This window comes from Megascapheus bottae, chromosome 6 (genome assembly GCF_031878675.1).
Source record: "Megascapheus bottae isolate mThoBot1 chromosome 6, mThoBot2.hap1, whole genome shotgun sequence".
Classification (NCBI taxonomy): Eukaryota; Metazoa; Chordata; class Mammalia; order Rodentia; family Geomyidae; genus Megascapheus; species Megascapheus bottae.
Window position 1 is genome coordinate 83,596,381 of NC_143514.1, and position 19,113 is coordinate 83,615,493.

The 19,113-nt window shown below is 62.1% G+C and overlaps 1 protein-coding gene across 1 annotated transcript; it reads right to left on the minus strand.

The window, feature by feature from the left end:
• Positions 1 to 5,802: 5,802 nt before the first annotated feature.
• LOC150062620 (ski oncogene) lies at positions 5,803 to 7,468 on the minus strand. The gene has a single exon (XM_090335986.1). The coding sequence runs from the start codon at positions 7,397 to 7,399 to the stop codon at positions 6,362 to 6,364; it is 1,038 nt and encodes a 345-aa protein (XP_090192112.1). The 5' UTR covers positions 7,400 to 7,468; the 3' UTR covers positions 5,803 to 6,361.
• Between the last annotated feature and the right edge of the window lie 11,645 nt (positions 7,469 to 19,113).

Below are 19,113 nucleotides of genomic sequence, written 5' to 3' on the forward strand. Positions count from 1 at the left end.
GATGCGGCCTCCAGGAGCCATGCTGGACAGACGAGGGCAGAGGGGGCGGGGGAACCTGCCCCAGGGCCTCGGCTGTGGGAGATGGGCGGTGGGCTGGCTCCATCAGGACTGGCCCAGGCAGGACCACCTACCTTCCATGACATGAGGGACCAGGCCAGTGCACCAGGGACCCGCCTGGCCATCTGGAGCCAACAACCACCACAACGGCCAGCGGCCAGGGAGAGCTGTGGACTGCAAGGTAGAGCCAGGACTGTCCATGCCGTGCTGGCACCAACGGAGGGAAACACAAGGACAAACCTGAGCAAGGCTGTCACCCTCTCCTTTCACACAAGCCTCCTGGGGCCAGCAGGGAAGACGGTCCAGAACTACCACCCCTCAAGCCACCGATGAGGCCCTGGCACCATGGCTGGGAAGAGGGACAGTGAAGTCTGAGGCCACCAAACACGAGGGAAGCAGGAGGGCGGCCTCCAATGCCAGCCAGCCAGCCTGTCAGTGGTCTGGGACCTGCAGTCACACTACCTCTGGCCAGGCACTCGCCAAGGACACTCAAGGACCAGCTGCTCTTAAAGGCTCTTCAGGGAGAAAAATCCCCAACCAACCTGGCGAGAGAGGCCAACTCTGTCCTGTCTAGAAAGAGACTAAGATTGAGGCTCCACAGCACAACCAAGACGTCTCCCAGTCCATTCCAGGCAGGGCCCACAGACCCTGGCAGCAGCTGTCCACCAGACGGGCTTTGCCCACGCGGGCTGGCCACTCCCTCGCCTGGATGACAAACCCCTTGGTGGGGGACAGCACTAGAATGAGCAGAATGCTGGACTTGAAGAAGTGAGGTGAAGGTGGAAGAGCCCCGGGCAGGACTGGTCGGCCACAGCAGGGAGGGCAACGGGGCCCCGGAGCCAGAGACCGGGAGAAGGCATGCCCTACACTCACGCGGGACAGAGGTGGAGCCACCTCCTCACCTCACCTCCTCACACGTGGTGTCCTTATCTCATGTCACCTCCTCACACATGCTGTCCTTACCCCCTCACCTCACCACCTCCTCACACAGGGTGCCCCAGACTTTATCACCAGGCACAGGGTGCCCAACCCCATCAAGCAGCACACAGGTAGAGGGTGGTCGGGGCAGGCGGGGGCACCCAGCCTTCCAAGGCCTAGGGAAGATTCCCTGAAACACAGCAGGCTGAGTGGAGCTGGGGGAAACCATCCCCAGAAGAGCTGCTTCTTTCCAAGTGGCCAGCGGACATCCCGGCAGAGGCAGGCCGGGAATTACATCTGCCTCACAGCCCCAGCCACAGGACACGTTCCAAGCAGAGGACTGGGACCTGAGGGAGCCCCTCTCCTTAAAACACAGAAGGGATGGGGGGCGGGGGTGGGGGGGGCTGAAGAAGAGCTCAACTCCATGGCTGCACCCTGCCACCGAGGCACTAACAGGGACACAGCCCCAGCCGGCCCTGCTGTGACCACGCCCCATCCAGTCCCCGGCAGTGGACAGCAAACCACAGGTATGACCCAGGGACTCCCCAGGGGCTGTCAGTCCCAGACCGCAGGGTCAGGGCCACGGTTATCAGGTATGTGGCCCATATCAGTCACACCTCAACTTCCCCAATCCTGGCTACAATCGCAGCATTCTTTGAATCTTTGTAAGTCAATAAAACCAGAGAAGGTACCGGCAGAATGTCTGGTTTCTCAGGCTCCTGCCAGGATCCCTTTATCTGTTTCAGGACGATGACTCAAGACAACAGCCATCGGAAGCAATGGCTACAGCAGCATTCAGAACAGCACTCGCGACATGGTGAGGTCACCACAAGGCCAGGTGCAACGTGTCCCCTGCAGGCCACCGACAGTGCACCTGGTCCCTTTTGAGAATTTTCACCTGGAATTCCCAGAGTCTCCGTCCTTTGTTTCAGGACAGGTACACCAGTCCTGGGATGGGAGGGCATCGTGGGCCCAGGCCCTGGGCAGGGAGAGCCCTCCCAGGGCTCTGTGAACCACTTCTTCACAGCCCTGGTGCCTAGTGCAGCATGGAGCTGTCGCCTGCTGCACCCACCACCCCTGGAGATGGGCAGGTGCTTCTGAGGGGTGACCCGAAGCGGGCTCTCCCACACCACAAAACGGCTGGGGCACCTGGTCACGGTGCTCTGAAAGGCTAGAGGAGCAGGGGCCAGGCCAAGGGTAGCCTTGCTGAGTTGTTACGGCACTGGCAAGGTGGTTTCCAAGTGACTCCAGGGACGCTGATCAGGGCCCATTTCGGATGACCAGGGCATGGCCTAACCCCAGCCTCAACTCTGGACAGCGTCCTCTTCCACTCTCCCTGGCCCTCCTCGGCCAGGGCTGTCCTGTGGGAAGTGGGGAAGCCGGAGCAGCTAGCTCCCTCCCTGTCCTTTCCCAGATCTCGCGGAAGTAACCCAGCCTCAGTATTTTGACTCAAAACAAAGAAACTTTTTGAAAACATTTCAGTTGAAACTTGCATAACTCTTCCAGTGGAGAAATCCTCCCTCAACTTTCGCAATCCTTAGAAAGAGACACATTATTGCCACAGAGCCACCTCCTGCCAGACAGCCAGCCCAGGAACCTCCGTCTCCTCCTGGGCCAGGGTACCCCCACGCCCTGTCTGGGTGGGGCTCAGCTCACACTCAGCCCAGACTTCCTCCACTCACATCCTGTCTGCCTCTGTGATGTTTCAGACAGACATTACACAAACCGGCTGCAGAGGGGAACCAGCGCCAAGAGTTGGTGACCTTACTCTGAACACTACGCTGCTGAGGGGGTGCAGGTGGGGTACCTGTGCAGAAGTAAGGGGTCCTCGGGGACCCTGCTGTCCCCAGATGGCGAGGGACCCAACCCAGGGCTCAGAGGGGTCCTGAAAAACTGGTGACCCATGTGGACTAGGAGACTACACAGTTTGCTCCAGCCCTGCACCCTCCGGAGAAACTTCAACCAGAGCCTCCAATCCACAGGTGGCCCAGCACAGAGGTGCAGCCGAGGCCCGATCTTCAAAGACACCAGTGGGCCAGGGGACGGCAGCCCTGCCCAGACCTGAGGCCACACAGATGTGGCCTGGTAGGAGGACATGGCTGTCTCCTGCACCTGTGCTGTCCCTCCCAGCATGACCTAACTTATCTGAGTCCAGAAACCCCTGCTGATCTCCAGAGCCACAAGATACTTAAGGCCCTAAACCACAGTTCAGGACTCAGGGGGAGGAAGCTGGGTGAGAAAACCACCCAGGCCTATGGTTCTAACTCCAGGAACTGACACAATCCACACCCTCGGACATCAGTTGGGGTCCCCTAACCTGCATGAGGACCCACAAGGACAGCAATGAGTCTACCTGAGACCCCCTCTGAGCCAGGCTCTGAAAGACAGAAAAGCTAAGACAGTCCTCTGCCTGGAGAATACAGAGCGCAGACATCCTAAGGCAGGTCAGCACAACACCCTGTCTCCAACCTGGAAGGGCAGGCGGCCCTGTTACCAGCAAGATGTCCTGTGGGACAGGAGCCATGTCCCAGGCAGCCGGCCAAAGGCAGCTCAAACTACCACTGTCTGCCTTTTGGACAGACGGCAATCTATGCCAATACACAGAGCAAACCTCGCATGAAGTCCCACAGCTACCAGACAACCAGAGAGGAAGAGAGGGAGGCAACCAGGAAGAATGAGGAGAGTGTTTAAAGGGTGAGCCTTATAGGCTCCCATATATCTTGTGCGACCAACAGGAAAATGGCCCATCTATAGCTTACCCCTCAAACACTGCCTGTCACATCCAGGATCAAAAAGCATTGACCTACCCCCTCCCACACACACACACACACACCCCCCACTGACATGATGACAGAAAATGACAGATCTGAGCACCTGCTCAAGGTCACAGCAAGGAAGGAACACAAAACATGAGATCACCCCAGTGAGGGTCCACAGGTCTCGTAGCTCTCTGCGGAGATGGGCCACACAGCAGGACCCAGGGAGCCTTCATGCTCCTCACCCATACCAGCAAGAGCCGGGCCGGACGCTGGAGGGACATCATCTACGAAGACACCAGGGTCCCGGAGTGTCACTGCACTGCTGACAGGCCCTGACACAGCTACACAAACACAGTGCTTTCAGATTCCACACACCCCCCTGAGTGCAGGAACCACCAACCACCCCACCTGGGCCAGGTGGAGGAAATGTCAGGATGTCAGGGATCCAGGAAAATCACCAGCCTCACCAGCATGGAGGCAGAGCAGCAGATCCCCTGCCTCCCATAAACACTTCCGCTCCCACCCAGCTCAGCAGAGCCCCGATGCCATGAGAGCAGCAGCTCCTGCAAAGACTTCCAGTATACTCTTTGTTTCACCTGCCCTCCTCCTCCATACACCAAAAATATTAAAATAAGCTACAAAGGAAGTGAAGGAGTCCAAATAAACGCATGCATAAGCTGTCCAGACACAGCGGGAGGAGACAGAGAAGAGCACCTCCCAGGCTGCTCCTCTGAGGACAAGAGGGTCTTCAAAGCCAGAGGTCCGCACCCATCTTGACTGACACCCCCTCCTCCCTTTCCACGTGGCACCTCAGCGTGTGCAGACAGCACGTGGCTGCCCTGGGGGAGGGGACAGCTAGAAGAATGAACATTAAGGGTTCCCAACCTCAGGGTCACAGAGCCGTAAAGGGGAGCACTGAGGGGCACCCATAAGGAGACACAGTCCTCCAACCCTCACTGGGAAAGCACACGAAGCTGAAAAGGGCAGACATGGGGCTGGGGCTGGGCTGTTGTTGTGCTGGGCCCGGCCGGGCTCAGGGCTGGGGACACGTTGCTGCTGGCTTACTGGAAAGGCATCACTGGGGAGTTTGTTTTCAGCCAGTCAACAAGGTGTCCAAGCATTGCCAAGACAGGTGGCTACAAATCAAACAATATGACCCTAGTGGAGCCCAGTCCAGCCTCTCCCTGTGACCACAGCCCAGGACACCCTCTAACCCACAGAGCCAGGACTACCCTGAGTCTGAAGACACTCTCACCCAGAACCAAAGGGCTTGGCGTCGGGGAGAGAGGACAGCAGCCTGGCCCACAGACCAGGACAAAGGGCCAAGCTGGCCCCACAGGGCCCAGGAAAACTGAAAGGCGACAAACACCCACATGATCCAGAGACCACAAAAACAAACACAGACACGCCCTGCTCAGACAAGATCCTGAGAGCTTGCTCTGGAGATAAGGAACGGAAAGCTTCCCCGCAGGCATGAACCTCAGACAGACAGACAGACAGACAGCTCCAGTTCCTAGCCGCCACGACCATCACTACACAGGCCACATGAGCTGAGCATATGGCACCCCAAAAAGGTCCCTGCTATCAGGAACACTCACAGCCAACTCCCCCCCCCCAAAAAAAAAGGAAATAAAAAAAGACTACAGATAACCCTCCAGACGGATCAGTGACTGGCTCCCCCGCCCCCACTCGGCTGCAGGCAGCTGCACCTGGCGGCCAGCCTAGCTGGCCAGAGCAGCACTGCCCCAAGCACAGAGCACAAGCTCGGCACTCTAGGCAGCAGAGCCCCGGCAGGAGACGCCAGCCCCGCTTCACAGCCCCTCCCCCTCTCGACTCTGACACTCTGCTGGAGGGGCGCCCAGAGAAAACCGGGCTGCAGCATCTATTCACAGATTTAGAAGAAAAAAAAAAAAGTTTGATGCAATAGCTGAATTAATTAGGCCTCCCAAGAATAGCTGAGCCAATGCAGCATTCTATGTATGCAATTTAATAAGCCTGGATATCTAAAATAAAAAGTTGCAGGTACTTGAGCTGTGTGCAAAAAAAAAAAAAAAAAAAAAAATCCTTATGGTTTCCCCGCCCAGTGGCCCTGCGAGCTATCCAAGCCCAGGGGCCCCACAGAGCCTCCATGCAAACAACAGCTTGAGCCTGCGGCCCTCCAGGCTCTCCTGTGCTACAGTCAGTCAGGAGGGAAGGAAACGGACTGGCCCAAAACAAACTGCAGATGGTCAACAACTCCAACACTCAAGGCTTCGGGGACACTGACCAGGCCAAGAGGCCCCGTCCCCCCCAGAGAACTCAAATTCAGCCCTGGGCACGCGGCAGAGCCCAAGTGGCCAAGGGTCAACCCAGTCTCCTGAGTTACTTTTGTGTCTCTGTCCCTAAACTTCAAGGCGCAGGAAAGTGGGGTGCTGGCACCCAAGCCAGGCTTCCTGCTGAGGGCTGGGAAAGGGCGGCTGGGGGTGGGGGTGGGGCTGGGAGGGTCCCGCGCTCCTACCCGCTGTGGGGGAGGCGGTGGCGACCTGGCCCCCAGGCTCGCAGCTGGGAGTCCTGGAGCTCTAACTTCCAGGACCGGCTTGGCACAGCCGGGGACGGCTACCCAGCCAGGGCTCAGGCTTCTCCACGGCCTAGGCCTCGGGGCGCCCCCGCCCGGTCCCCAGCACCGCGGACCCCCGGACACTCACCCGGGGCACCCGCCGCTTGTACTTGTTGGCGTAGTCGAACTTCTCCTTGACGTCGTCCAGGCAGCGGCCGAGCCGGGCCTGCTCCTCCTTGCCCGTGTAGTCCTGGCTCAGCAGGATGTAGGCCCTCCAGTTGGCCGAGTCGAAGCCCCAGTGGCAGGTCCGGTTCTCCAGGGCCTTGTGCGAGTGCACCACGAACTTGTGCGGCGGGTACATGAGGCGGCAGTCGAGGCACTGGATGCAGGCGGCGCCGGGGCTGCTGTACAGCTCGGGCACCAGCAGCCCCTTGCACTTGCCGAAGCACTCGTGGTAGACGCGCACGCTGCGCTCGCTGAGCTCCAGGCCCAGCGCCAGGCGGGCGGCCAGCTCCTTCTTGCAGGGCGGCGGGCAGGCGCCGCCGTAGAGCAGCGCGTTGCACAGGCGCTCGGCGTCCGTCTTGGTGATGAGCCCGCAGGAGGGCGCGGAGAAGGGCAGGATGCCCATGACTTTGAGGATCTCCAGCTGGTCGGCCGTGCAGCGCGAGCAGTAGATGTGCAGCTCGTCGCACACCGAGTTGATCTGCTGCAGCGAGAAGTCGCGCAGCACCGAGTTGAGGATCTGCGGCAGGCACAGGCGCTTCTCGCCGCCCACCACGAAGCAGGAGATGGTCTCCCCCTCCAGCACGGTCTCGCAGCGCTCCGTGGAGCGGTCGGGCGGCATGAAGAAGGGCCCGGGCAGCACGGGCGGCGGGGGCTGCAGGGCGGGCAGGTGCAGCACGGGCGGCGGCTCGGCGGCCGCGGGCACCGGGGCCGGCGCGGCGGCGGCGGCGGCGGCGGCGCCCGCCTCCTTGGCGCTCTCCTTCTTGTAGGCCTCCTGCGCCCAGCGCGCCGAGAAGGCGGCCGGGCCGCCCAGGGAGCTCATGGAGCTCAGGTGGAACTGCTCCAGCGTCTTCTGCAGCCCGGGGTGCGGCTGGAAGCCGCCGCGGCCGCCCGCCGCCGCCTCCATGGCGCGATCGGGCTCCCCGGGCCGCTCCCGCGCGCCCAGGCCCCCGCGGCCCCCGCCCCGCGCGCCCCGGCGGCGCCCGCGGCCCCGGCCCCGGCCGCCCCCCGCCGCCGCCGGCTCCCGGCCGATCACGGCCGCGGCCTCGGCCTCGCCCGGAGGCGCGAAGGCGAAGGCGGGCGGGGCGAAGGGGTCCCGCCGCTGGAGTCCTCCGCCGCCGCCGCCGCCGCCGCCGCCCGGGCCCGGCGCCACATCCACGCGCCCCGCGCCGCGCCCGCCGCCGCCGCCGCCCGGGCCCCCCGCGCGCCCCCCGCGCGCCCCCCGGGCTCTAGGCGCGGGGCATGGCCCGGCGCGCGCCGCCAACGCCAACGCCAACGCTCGTGGGCCCGGGGCTCGCGGGGGGCGCGCGGGCAGGTGCCGGCGCCTCGGGGCGCGAATCGCCGCGGCGGCCGAGGCCGAGGGCCCCGGGAGGAGCGGGGGCGCGGGCGCGGGGCCCGCCGGGCCGTCCTCGCGCGGCGCGCCGCCGCAGCCGCCGCCGCCGCCGCCGCCGCCGCCCCGCTCCTCCCACCGCGCGGCGCCCGCCCGGCTCGTCCCGGCGGCGCTGGCCGGCCGCCGGCCGCCGCCCCCGGCCCGCCCGCCCGCCCGCCGGCCCGCGCGCGCCTCCCGAGGCGGCCGAGACGCCTGGCCCTCCGCCTCAGAGCGCCGCGGCGGCGCGAGGCCCGGCGCTGCCTGCGCACATCCTCCCGGCGGCTCGCTCGGCTCGGACTGAGCGCCGGGCGCTGAGCTCACGCCGCCCGCGCAGCCCCGCCCCGCGCCGCCCGCGCCGCCCGCCCCGCGCCGCGCCGCCCGCCCGGGGCCCCGCCCCGCGCCGCCCGCGCCGCCCCGCCGCCCCGCCCCGCCCCGCGCGAGCCGCCGCCGAGCGCCGCCCGGCCCCGCGAGCGCCGGCCTGGAATGCGCCGGGCCCGGGCCGGCTCGGCCAGCGGCGCCCCGCCCTCCCGCCCTCCCCGCCCTCCCCGCCCCGCTCGGCCGCGCTCGGCCGCGCTCGGCCCCGCTCGGCCCCGCTCGGCCCCGCTCGGCCCCGCTCGGCTGCGCCCGCCGCCAGTCAGCCCGGATCGGCTCCGCCCGCGCCCGCCCGGAACTCGGCCCCGCCCTCCGCGCCCGCGGACCGAGGCGGCGGCGGCGGCGCCCGGGACCCCTTCCGGCCCAGGCCACTTCCTGCGCGGCTGGGCCCCGAAACCCGCAGGGCCCCCGCCAGAACCGCAGGCCGGCCAGGGGCGGCGGAGGCGCCGCGGGGCCCCGCGCGCTGCGGGGAGGCCGCCCGGGACCGCGCGCCGCGAGGACGGCGGGGCCGCGCCGGACAGGACGGGGAGGGGACGAGGGCGGCGGGGCGGGGGCGGCGGGGGCCGGGGCCCGGCACGAGGGCCCGGCACGAGGGCCCGGCACGGCCCCGGCCCCCTCCGCCGCGCCGCCTCGCCCCTCGCCCCATCCCGCCCCCCCGAAACCCCCACTGGCCGGCGGCCCCAGGACGCGGCCCCTGCCCTCCGGCCGGCCGCTGGGCCCGGGCGGCTTCCACATCCCTGCACTGGGCACCCGGGCTGTGGCCCGGCGGACCCGTCTGCCTCCCCGCTCCCTGGGGCCGCCGGGCCGGGAGGAGCCCAAGGCAGGACCGTCTGGGGACAGCAGCGTCTAGGGGCCCCCAGACCGGGGACGGCGCGCCCGAGTGACCGTCCAGCCGAAAAGGCAGGGCGCCAGGCTGGCCTGGAGCGCGGGGCCCGGAGGAGGGCTCGGCGCCAGGCGGGGGGCCCGGCCCCAGGGCGGCTCTCCGCCCGCTGTGCTGGCCGGGCAGGTCCAGGGAGTGACCAGCCCGCCACGCCAGGCCGATCCCCCCGGCACACAGGAGCCCCTCGTTCCCTGTGCCGGCCCACCGGGAGGAGTCTCTTCTCCTCTTCTTGGAGGAGAAATCTCCCCAAGAACAAGCGAAAGAAGCCCGTACCTGTACTCCCGCAGATGGCTTTGTGGGCCCACATTTGGACCCAAAACAAATTAGTGCTGCATTAATGATGCTTCCTGAGGACCCGAATTCTGTGCCACTCAGGAAATGAATCCAAAGGTCACTGGCTAGAAAGCTGGTGCCGGTGGCTCAGGCCCTGGCATCCTAGCTACTCAGGAGGCTAAGATCATAGCATCTGTGTTTGAAGCCAGCCTAAACAGGACAGTCCAATTCACCACCAGAAAACTGAAAGTCGCACTGTGACAGCTCAAAGTGATAGAGTGCTAGGCCTGGGCTGAGGAGCTCAGAGACAAGCCCCATGACAGACAAAAAAGAAGAAAAAAGTGCATGAGATTATCTCCAGTTGGTTACCAAAAAAGCTGGAAGTGGTACTGTGGCTCAAATACTGGCAGAGTGCTAGCCTTCAGTAAAAGAAGCTCCAGAACAGTGCCCAGGCTCAGAGTTCAAGCCCCAGGACTGGCAAAAAAAAACAAAAAAGTGACGAGAGACATGGCACAGAGTCATGTCTCCTATCAAGCAAGGATTTCCTCTTACTGTGTGGCCTGCCCAGGGCCTGGAAAAGCCACTAGGTGGCCAGTCTCCCCGCCCCCCCCACCACCACCACCACAGATCCAGGGCCCAAGTCAGGGTCCACAGTGCCCCTGAGTTGCAGAACCAGGTGAAGCAGCCATGGGCATAAAGACAGGTGAAGGCCCTGGTCCAGGAGGCACTGTAGGGAAGGCGTAGGAACCCCAAGAAGCAAAGATGGCCTTTGGCGGGCCTCGGAAGCCCCTTCCTGTCTCCGTGGACTCTTCCTTCCAGCTACAGGGGTTTTCAGAGCAGCCCAGCCTGCTGCTAAGGGCAGCTGTTGTGACACACACCCTGCTTTGCCTCTGAACCCAATGGATAGCTCTCCCCTACTGGCCTTGCCAGCTCTCCAGCTCCCCCTTTGGCTTGGCTGGCCCGTGGGGAGGGAGTATCCAGCCCACCTCACAGTGGGGGTGACAGCTGGCTGCTGCCTGCCTAGAGGGGTTCCTGCATTTAGGCCAGACAAGGACATCTCTGTCCCCGGCCCTCCCAGCTTACCCCTGACCCTAGCCACTCTGGTGAGTGGGCAGATGGCAATGGAAACCTTTGCTGTCCTGTGAGCAGAGCGTGCTGGCCACTGCAGTGAGAGCCAGGGTTGGGCCAGCGTGGCCTGTGGGGCTTCCATGGTCTGAGAGGCTGGCAGTGGAGCCACAGCTTTCCAGATTGGAGACACTCATCCAGGACCCAAGGAACAGAGGTGGCGTGGCAGTAGCTGTAGTCAAGGAAGGCTTCTTGGGCACTGGCCTGGGAATTGAAATCCCAGGCTTAGGAGCCAGGAGCCTTGAGAAAGAGCCACAGCTCCCCCCCCCCAAACAGAGAAGGCAATGCTGCCAGAAAAGGGGGCTCTTTGTTCTCTAAGAAGGCTGGTCCACTGGAGAAATGCTGAGAGGACCAGGCCAGCAGCCTCGCTATGGACGGAGGTCTTCCACCTCTGACCAGCGTCACTGGTCTGGCTCTGCATCCCAGCCAACCTCAGGACATGGCGGGAAGACCTGGTGACAGCCAGGCAGAAACAACCCCTGTCAGGAAAGGGCTAAGGGATTGTTTCAAAACTTACTGAATGTGAAGGGGAAAAAATGAGCTTCCACTAAAAACAGAGATTTTTTTGGGGTGGGGCGGGGGGTCGGTTGTGGAACTTGAACTCTAGGCTCTGCCCCTGAGCTCTTTCGTCAGCTCAAGGCAACCGATCTGCCACTTGAGCCACAGCGCTACTTCCAGTTTTCTGGTGGTTAATTGGAGGTCAAGAGTCTCAGGGACTTTCTTGCCTGGGCTGGCTTTGAACCGCAATCCTCTAGGATGACAGGTGTGAGCCATCAGCACCGGGCCTTACACAGAGATTTGTCTGAAAGTAATTTATTGCTGGGCGGGGGGGGGGGCGGATGGTGAGTCCAGAAAACACAGACAGGGTCTGAGGAAGCAAGGACAAAAGGGATACAGTCCCTAGGGAGGACAAGGCCGAGCTCTCAGCCTGGCAGCTGCAGTGGAATGCCCCCAGAGGGCAGCCCTGAGCAAGAGGCAGGGACAGGGGGCAGGTTCACCCCAGGAGCAAGAAGACTAGCTGTAGCTGTGCCATGGGGCAGGGGGCATATGAAGGTGACCAAGGTCAGACTTCTGTCAGGAGATAGGCGTTAGCCTGGCATAGGGGCTCACACCTGGAATCCTAACTGCTCAGGAGACAGAGAGCTGTGCATCTCGGTCTCGGTACAAAGCCAGATCAAGCAGACAAATCTGAGACTTGCCACCAATTAACCAGCAAAAAGCTGGAAGTGGAGGCATGGCTCAAGTGGTAGATAATCAGCTTAAGCAAGTAATCTGAGTGAACACACAGGGCCCTGAGTTCAAACTGCAGTGCTGCCAAAAAAAAAATAAAAGTGAAAAGTAGGAAGAGAGAAAAAGACACGTGTGGTATTGGGTTGCAATCGGTGATGGCAATCTTTATAAGCAAAACTGCAGCTGTAGACGTGCTTTTGTGCAAATTGGTAGCATTTGTCGTGCCAGGAGCTGGAAGTGACACAGAGCTCCAGTAGCACTCAACCCAGACCCTTGCGTCTGCGTGCCATTCTCCCAAGAATGAGCCCAAGCCCTGTGGAGAAATGGCTGAGAGCAGGTGGGCTAGGAAGAGAGCATGAGGTAAGCAAGGCAGGGCTCCCCTGACATTTGGGGGTCACAGAGTAGGCTTGCAAGGCCCTCTTCCCCAGGAACCACGATAACGGGGTAACGTCTGTGATGGGCTGTAGTGGTAGAATCAGATAGGAAGCTGCGGGATGGGGGTGCCCACCTCTGAGTGCAGCTACTCAGGAAGCAGAGATAGGAGAATCATGGTGTCAGGCTGGCCAGGGCAAAAGCCTCCCTAACACCCAGCTAAGCAAATATCTGGAGGGATGGCTCAAGTGGTAAAAGGCCTACCTAGCAAGCCAGACACCCTAGTGATTAAAAGAATAAAAAAGAAACAATGCACCCACGCATATGTTAATCGTTACTAAAATGCGTGAAAGAGTTGAAAGCTTGCTGAGAATTGTTGCATGGTTTCCTCACACAATGCGAAGACTGAGTTCCCACTGGGGGCAGTGGCAGGTGCCACTAGGACCAGGCCACCAAAGCGTGGCCCACAGGATTTGTGGAATTACCGATGTACCTATCAGGACAGGACAAACAGACCCTGGGCCTTTGCTGCCACTTCTCCCACCCAAAACACCAGCCTCTGGGACTCCCCACCTTGAGAGCTGTGCTGTGGGCACCCTGGATGGGGTCTGAGCCCCGGAATCCCTACCCCGGACAGCCTTGCTGCTGACCTAAACAAGTCCAAGTCCTTTCTGGGCGAGGGGGGTGGCGCTAGAGTACCACATGAACACTAACTGAAGCACTGTAAGGACACAGAGTTCTCAGACTGTTTTTGCCACATTTCTCTACACTTGAGGTAGTGTCAAAGTAGGAACTCTATTGTTAAAAATGTTAGGGGCCGAGGGTTTGGCCTCGTGGTAGAGTACTTGCCTAGCATGCATGAATAACCGGGTTCAATTCCTTGGCACTACATACATAGGAAAAGCCGGAAGTGGTGCTGTGGCTCAGGTGGTAAAGCTCTAGCCTTGAGCAAAAGTGCTCGAAGACAGTGCCCAGGCACTGAGTTCAAGCTCCAGCACTGGCCAAAAAGAAAAAAAAAGAAAGTTAATTAGATGAGGATGTCTTGAGCTCTGCACTCAGGCCTGCTGCGTGTGTGAGTGGCAGAGCAGGCTCCACCTTGAGGCTGAAACCCTCCCACTGGGCCTGCCAGGGTGATACCTACAGAAACCGGGCACCAAAGCCTGGCCCAACCCACCCAGATGCTACCCCCCCCTCCCGCCCGGCAGCAGCATTGTTCAGTGTTTGCTGTTTAAATGTTCTGTAGCAATAAACAAGACGGGAAGCCAGAACTAAGGGTGAGCACTCTTGACTTCAAGTAGGGAGCAAGGGCAGAGGCCAAATCCCCACTCAGCGCCACTGAGACGTAGAGACGATGAGGCTGGTATGGGACAGTCAGGTCACAGGTCCTCTCTAAAACGGGAACTGATAGTGGGCTTGTGTCAGGACCAGAGCCACGAAGGAGCTGCCAGTCTCTGAAGGAAGGGGAAACAGATCATTCCGCCTTCCGGCCCAGGGGCACCACACCCTTTGACGATGGACTATAGAGGCCAGGAAAATAGGATCCGTGGACTGCAGCACGAAACTGACCGATTAGCCGGGAGTGTGGCCTGGTGGTAGAGTGCTCGCCTAGCATGTGTGAAGACCAGGGATCCATTCCTCAGTACCACACACACAGAAAAAGTCAGAAGTGGTGTTGTGGCTCTAGTGGTAGAGCTCTGGTCTTCAGAAAGCCCAGGGACAGGGCCTAGGCCCTGAGTTCAAGCCCCAGGACCACCAAAAGCTCAATACATAAATAAAAAATAATCCAACCAGAAGTCTAAACTAAACATGTAAGTAACAAAGGAAAATGAGCTCTCACTTTCAAAAATACCCTAGTCTGGGGCAAGACCAAACATTGAGTAAGTCACCAGTTAAAGAGGAAATCAGAATGTAAGCTACAACACATCTTAAACTAAATAATAATGACAACACTAGCAACGTGTAGCTGATGCGTGTCAAAGCCATCAGTTTGCATATGGAAAGCAAAAAAAAAAAAGTTGCTTTTGCTGAGGGAAGGAAGCAACTGATATTTGTAACTCTTTTCTTCGCGTGAGTGAAGCTGCATTTCGCAGTTTCCAGAAGAAGCTGCGTTGGGTTTTCTTGGCCTTCCCTGTTGTTTGGGGACTGTTCTGGCTGGGAAGGACTTGCCCCAGGATGGAAGCTTGGGTGGGGTTCGTCTCCTCATCTCTGGGAGGCTCTGGGAGGCTCCAGAGCAGGGCCTGCTGTGGGGTGGCCGAGGCATTTGTGGAACCTGCCCCAGGGACGTGTCTGTGAACCGCTGGGTGTTGAAGACAAATGGGAACCGGTGGTGGCAAGCGGGCCATGTTGGGCAGAATCTCTAGGAACCTGCCTGCCTCTGCCAGGACCCACCCTGGGTTTGTTGTGGGGGGGAGGAAGGAAACATGGCTGCCTTTCTCTCGGGCCCGGGTGCCAGGCCACGGTACCTATTTGTCCACTCAACAGTACTGCTAGGCTGGAGGCTCCCTGCCAAAAGCAAGCTGGGCCCAGCAGGGTAGTGGTGGGCATCTGCCCTGACACTGGACCCACCCCAGGCCCAGGACAGGCTGGGGACGCGAGGCTGGCTCTCAGAACCCTCGCTGCAGAGGCTCCCGTCCCTGGCCTTGGAAGCAGAGGGTAGATGGGGCAAGGCGGACGGTCGCCCTCCCTGGGCAGCCCGTGTCCTGGCGCTGGGATGTGACCGGAGTCCGAGACACTGGGCAGGAAATGGGCAAGGTGCAGCCTGGACCAGCTACACGATGAGCCGCGCAGGGAGGCCTGGGCGCCCTGCGGCCCGCCCCGCCTGCTGGACCCTGTCCCCCCAAAGCGACCTGTGCTGCTCTGGAATGTGCAGAGCCCGGGGCTCCAACCCCACAGCACAGATCACAGTGGAGCCGCCTCACCTCCGTGCCCGGCAGGGCCTCAAGGCCAGGGCTCCCAGCCCCGAGGGGCGGAGGAGGCCAGCGTGAACCAGGACAGGGACTGCCCAGGACCTGAACCCGCTCTGCCTCCCCGGTGCTGGGAGAGGCGGCAGTCAGCTCCCCACACTGCACCAGGCCCTGGACGCCAGCTGGCCAGAGGCTGGGAGCACAGAGTGGGCCGCGCTGGGAGGGGTCAGGCAGACAGGACTTCCCTGAGAGGACTGAAGAAGAGTTGTGCTCGGGCCCCGGGGGTCCAGCAGGCAGCAAAGAGCAGTGAGGGGCTGCCAGCGAGGGCCTGCCTCCAGACACGCCCAGTTACCCCCACCAGCCACCAGCCGTGGAGGCAGGGAGAGAGAAGCCTCCAGGCCCAGCGGGGCCTGTCAGATCCTGCTCTTCTCCACCCCCACTCACCACCCCCTCGGTCGTCTCCCTGCAGCCCCAGGCCCCTCTCGGTCGTCTCTCTGCAGGCCCAGGCAGCCCCTCAGGAGCCCCCACCCCACCCCTTCCACCCATCCTCTGCTTTAGACTTTTTTTTTTGCTGGTTCTGGGGCTTGAACTTGGGGCCCCGTCCTCACTCAGCTGTTCTGCTCCCCGCTGGCATTCTACCACTTGAGCCACACCTCTACCAACGCTGGGTTTTGTGCTGGTTCTTTCTCGTTCTTTCAAGATAAAGAATCTGGAGGCTTTGTCTCCTCAAGCTGTTTCTCCTCTCCAACTGTGATTCTCAGGTCTCAGTTTCCTGAATAACTAGAATTCCAGGCGTGAGCCACCAGCGCTGTGCTTCAGGCCTTTCAAGTCCTGCCTCTCTGTTCCCTGCTCCGGACACATGCTCTATCCACACTGTGGAATTGTCTGTCCCCGCTCTGGCCTAGTGTTCCTCTTTGGCCTTCTAGTTGTCCCTTCCCTGTCAGGGCTGGCTGGCTTTCCTGGCGGCAAGCAGTCTGGAGACTCTCATGACATCTTTGTGGTGGGCAAGGCAGGCTGCCCCCGGCTGCCCGGGAGAAGGCCTCTGGCTGGCAGGGCCCAGGAATGCCTGGGGCCCCTGTCCCAGCCTTCTTGATGTCCACACCCCTCCCTGGACTCAGGGGGCACTGGCCACAGGACGGGACGTGGAGGGGTTCCAGGATGGGGTCCTGTCTCCTCAGGGAGGAGAATGGGAGCCTGGGAGTCCATCCTGCTTCGAGCCTGCCTCAGCAGGCACGCTGTTCCTGTGGATGGAGGGACGGGAGGGTAAGGAGAGCTGGGACCATGGGAAGAAGCCTTGCGGCCTTGGTCCTCACACCCAGTGCTGCTTCAGGGAGGGTCCTGGCTGGTCAGGCAGGCCTTGCTCTCACTCCCTGGCCCTGCTGGGCTGGTGGGGCGGCAGGGTGGACCTGGGCCTGTGGCTGCCTGGTGAGGGGCCAGCACAGCCACCTGCCAGCTCTACGCCCTGGCCAGGAGCAGCACTGATCACTCCCACCCTCCACCCCCGCTGCCCCCTGCCTGACTGCTCTTGCACCCCTCCAGGCCGCCCCAGCAGCCCCTTTCCCCACACCAGCCCTGGGCCCCTTCTCCCGAGGCCGGGCCTCCTCATAAATCCGAGCCACACTTGGTTCCGAGCAGGCCCCCTCCTGCCCGCCCGCCCTCTGCCGTCATTTCTGGCAGGCCTTGCAGTGAGCTCACTCATTACATAAGGCATGCGAGCTATTTCTTGGGGGAACAGCTCCCCCTTCGTGGGGCTCCATTTACCCTCGCCTTCTGCATTCTCCAACCACAAAGCCCAGGGAGGTCTGGGAAAGGCAGGCAAGACCCAAACTGGGTTGATGGGGGGGGGCTGTGCCCTGTCCCGCCTCCAGGCCCCTGCCTGCAACTGTATCTGCAAGGGGGGGGGGGGCTGCTTCCCAGATGCCCAGGACTGGGCACCCTAGGGAGTGGAGGGCAGAGACCAGGGGGGAAGGCAGGAAGGAAGGAGGGGAAGGAGGAGGGAGGCGGGAGGAAGGAAGAAGGGGCTCCGAGGGTGGACAGTCCCTTCCCCAAGATGGACTCTCCTCTCCGCTGGCACTCCAGGAGGCCTGAGGCTGCCGTCCCTTCCCAGGATGGCTGGGCCCGAGCCCGCCTTGCCCAGCCCGCAGCTGCATTCCACATTCCATTTGGTCAGGACAGAGGTTCCTGCCACCCCTTGAAGCACGTGTCTGGAAGGCCCCCCTCACCCCCTCCACGGGGTCTGCACGTTCTGTCCTGGGGACAAAGGCCCAGCTCCAGCCATCTGGGAAGTGGGGACCAGGACCTCCTGTGTGGCCGGGAAGGGAACCCAGGTGGTGCCACAGGTCCAGGGAGGCAGGTGGCCTGCGCTGGCCATGTCCAGGGGCCACCCCAGGCTTGCCCCCCACAGTCTGCCTGCAAGCGAGAGGCACCTTTCTCATGAGGCCGGCTATGCCAGTCGCTGTCCCACCCAGGCCCAGGAGGCAAGGACAGTCCTGTGCCCATCCCCCGTCCCCCCCCCCCCGCCTGCCTGCAGAGGCTGCCTGGGGAGGCCGGGACTTGGGCTGGGGGCAGGAAGCCAGCTCTACCCAGCAGGCTGGCCCGTCCCCTCTCTAAGGAAAGTATTCAGTGCAAGCAGCCTCTGCTCCCCACAAAGGAAAGGGGGTATGCTTGCCACCGCCCCTGAGGGAGCCTTTCCCTCAGGGCACAGACGCAGCAGGATGAGCGTCGAGGAGTGTGGGGGGGGCGTTCACACCCGGCACGGGCACCGGCACACCCCGTCCACGCCTGGCCTGGGTGCAGGGAGCTGGAAACCCCCAGTGGACCCCTCCTGCAGCCACGGGAACATATATTCCTTTCTCTTTTCAGACCGGGTTCTTGGAACTTACACCCTCTTGGGTTTGCTATTTTTACCCACCCTGAGCCTTCCGGTCTCCATGGTGACGCCTCCAAACAGCAGATTCCAGGCGGCAATGACGTCACCTCCCCTTTCCTGCCGCCCAGGCCTCTGAGCACTGCAGCCCGGACCCTTCCCCTCCCCCGCTAGCCTCCCCCCTCCCCCGGCCAAGACCCCAGGGTTCCACAGCCACACTGGGCCTGTCTTCCTCATGCTGGCCCGTCGTCAGCGTCCCTGGGAAGTGTCCCCCCACCCCCGCCCCCTGGGGCAGCCCTGCCGAGCCCCTTGGCAGAGGGCACGGGCCCAGGGGATTTGACCCAGAAGCAGCTGCCCTCCCACTCTGGGATCCCTGCCATGCCAGCAGCCCTGCCCTGTGGAGCTGCCACAGGCCCTAGCGGCTGGAAAGCAGGGGGCAGGCTGGCGCCAGCCTGCAGCCCGTCTGGCCTGGGAGCTCCTTGTGGCCCCTGACCAGCAGCCCGTTCCCAGGGGGGGGCCCGGTGCCACGGAACTTGGAAGGGGGTCAGTTTTGGATCAGGAACCAGTGAGCATCCAGACCCATCGAGGCCATCAGACCACTCTGGCCACAAGGCCTGGGCTATGGAGGGTCACTCTGAGTCCAGGTCTGCCAGGAGGAACCCTGAGTCTTGCCGTGGACTAAGGCATTAGCAGAAGCCGCCCAGAGTCTTGGAAGTGCTGGGAAGAAGGGACCGGTGTGATTTGGAGAGCTTGCTGTAGCCAGGGCTGTGCTCTGGGCCCAGACAGCCATGGAGGGACCCGATCCCGCCTGGGCCTTCTGAGCTAACACCTGGGGAGGGGGTACATACCGCCCACAGCCCCCACCGCAGCCCCAGAGGAAGGAAGGGGGAGCAGGGGGAGGTAAGAGCTTGTGGGCCTCGGACTGGAGCTGCGTGCTGCTGCCATAGCCAGAAGGGAAGGAGATGCCTAGCTGACCGTTCACGCATCCTCCTTGGCTCTTTACTTGGTCCCGGGGCTTGAGTCAGGGCCCGGCCGCTGTCCCTGAGCCCTTTTGCTAAGGCACACTCTATCACCTTGGGCCATAGCACCACTTCTGGTTTCCTGGTGGTTAAGTGGAGACGAGCGTCTCCCTGTCTCTCCCGCCCGGGCTGGCTGTGAGCTGCAGTCCCCCACCTCAGCCTCCTGAGTGGCTATGCAGACAGGCTTGAGCCCCGAGTGCCCCGCTCTTCTT

Bases quoted from the DNA above. Each gene is read 5' to 3' on its own strand.
- LOC150062620 (XM_090335986.1), bottom strand. From the start codon at position 7,399: ATGGAGGCGGCGGCGGGCGGCCGCGGCGGCTTCCAGCCGCACCCCGGG.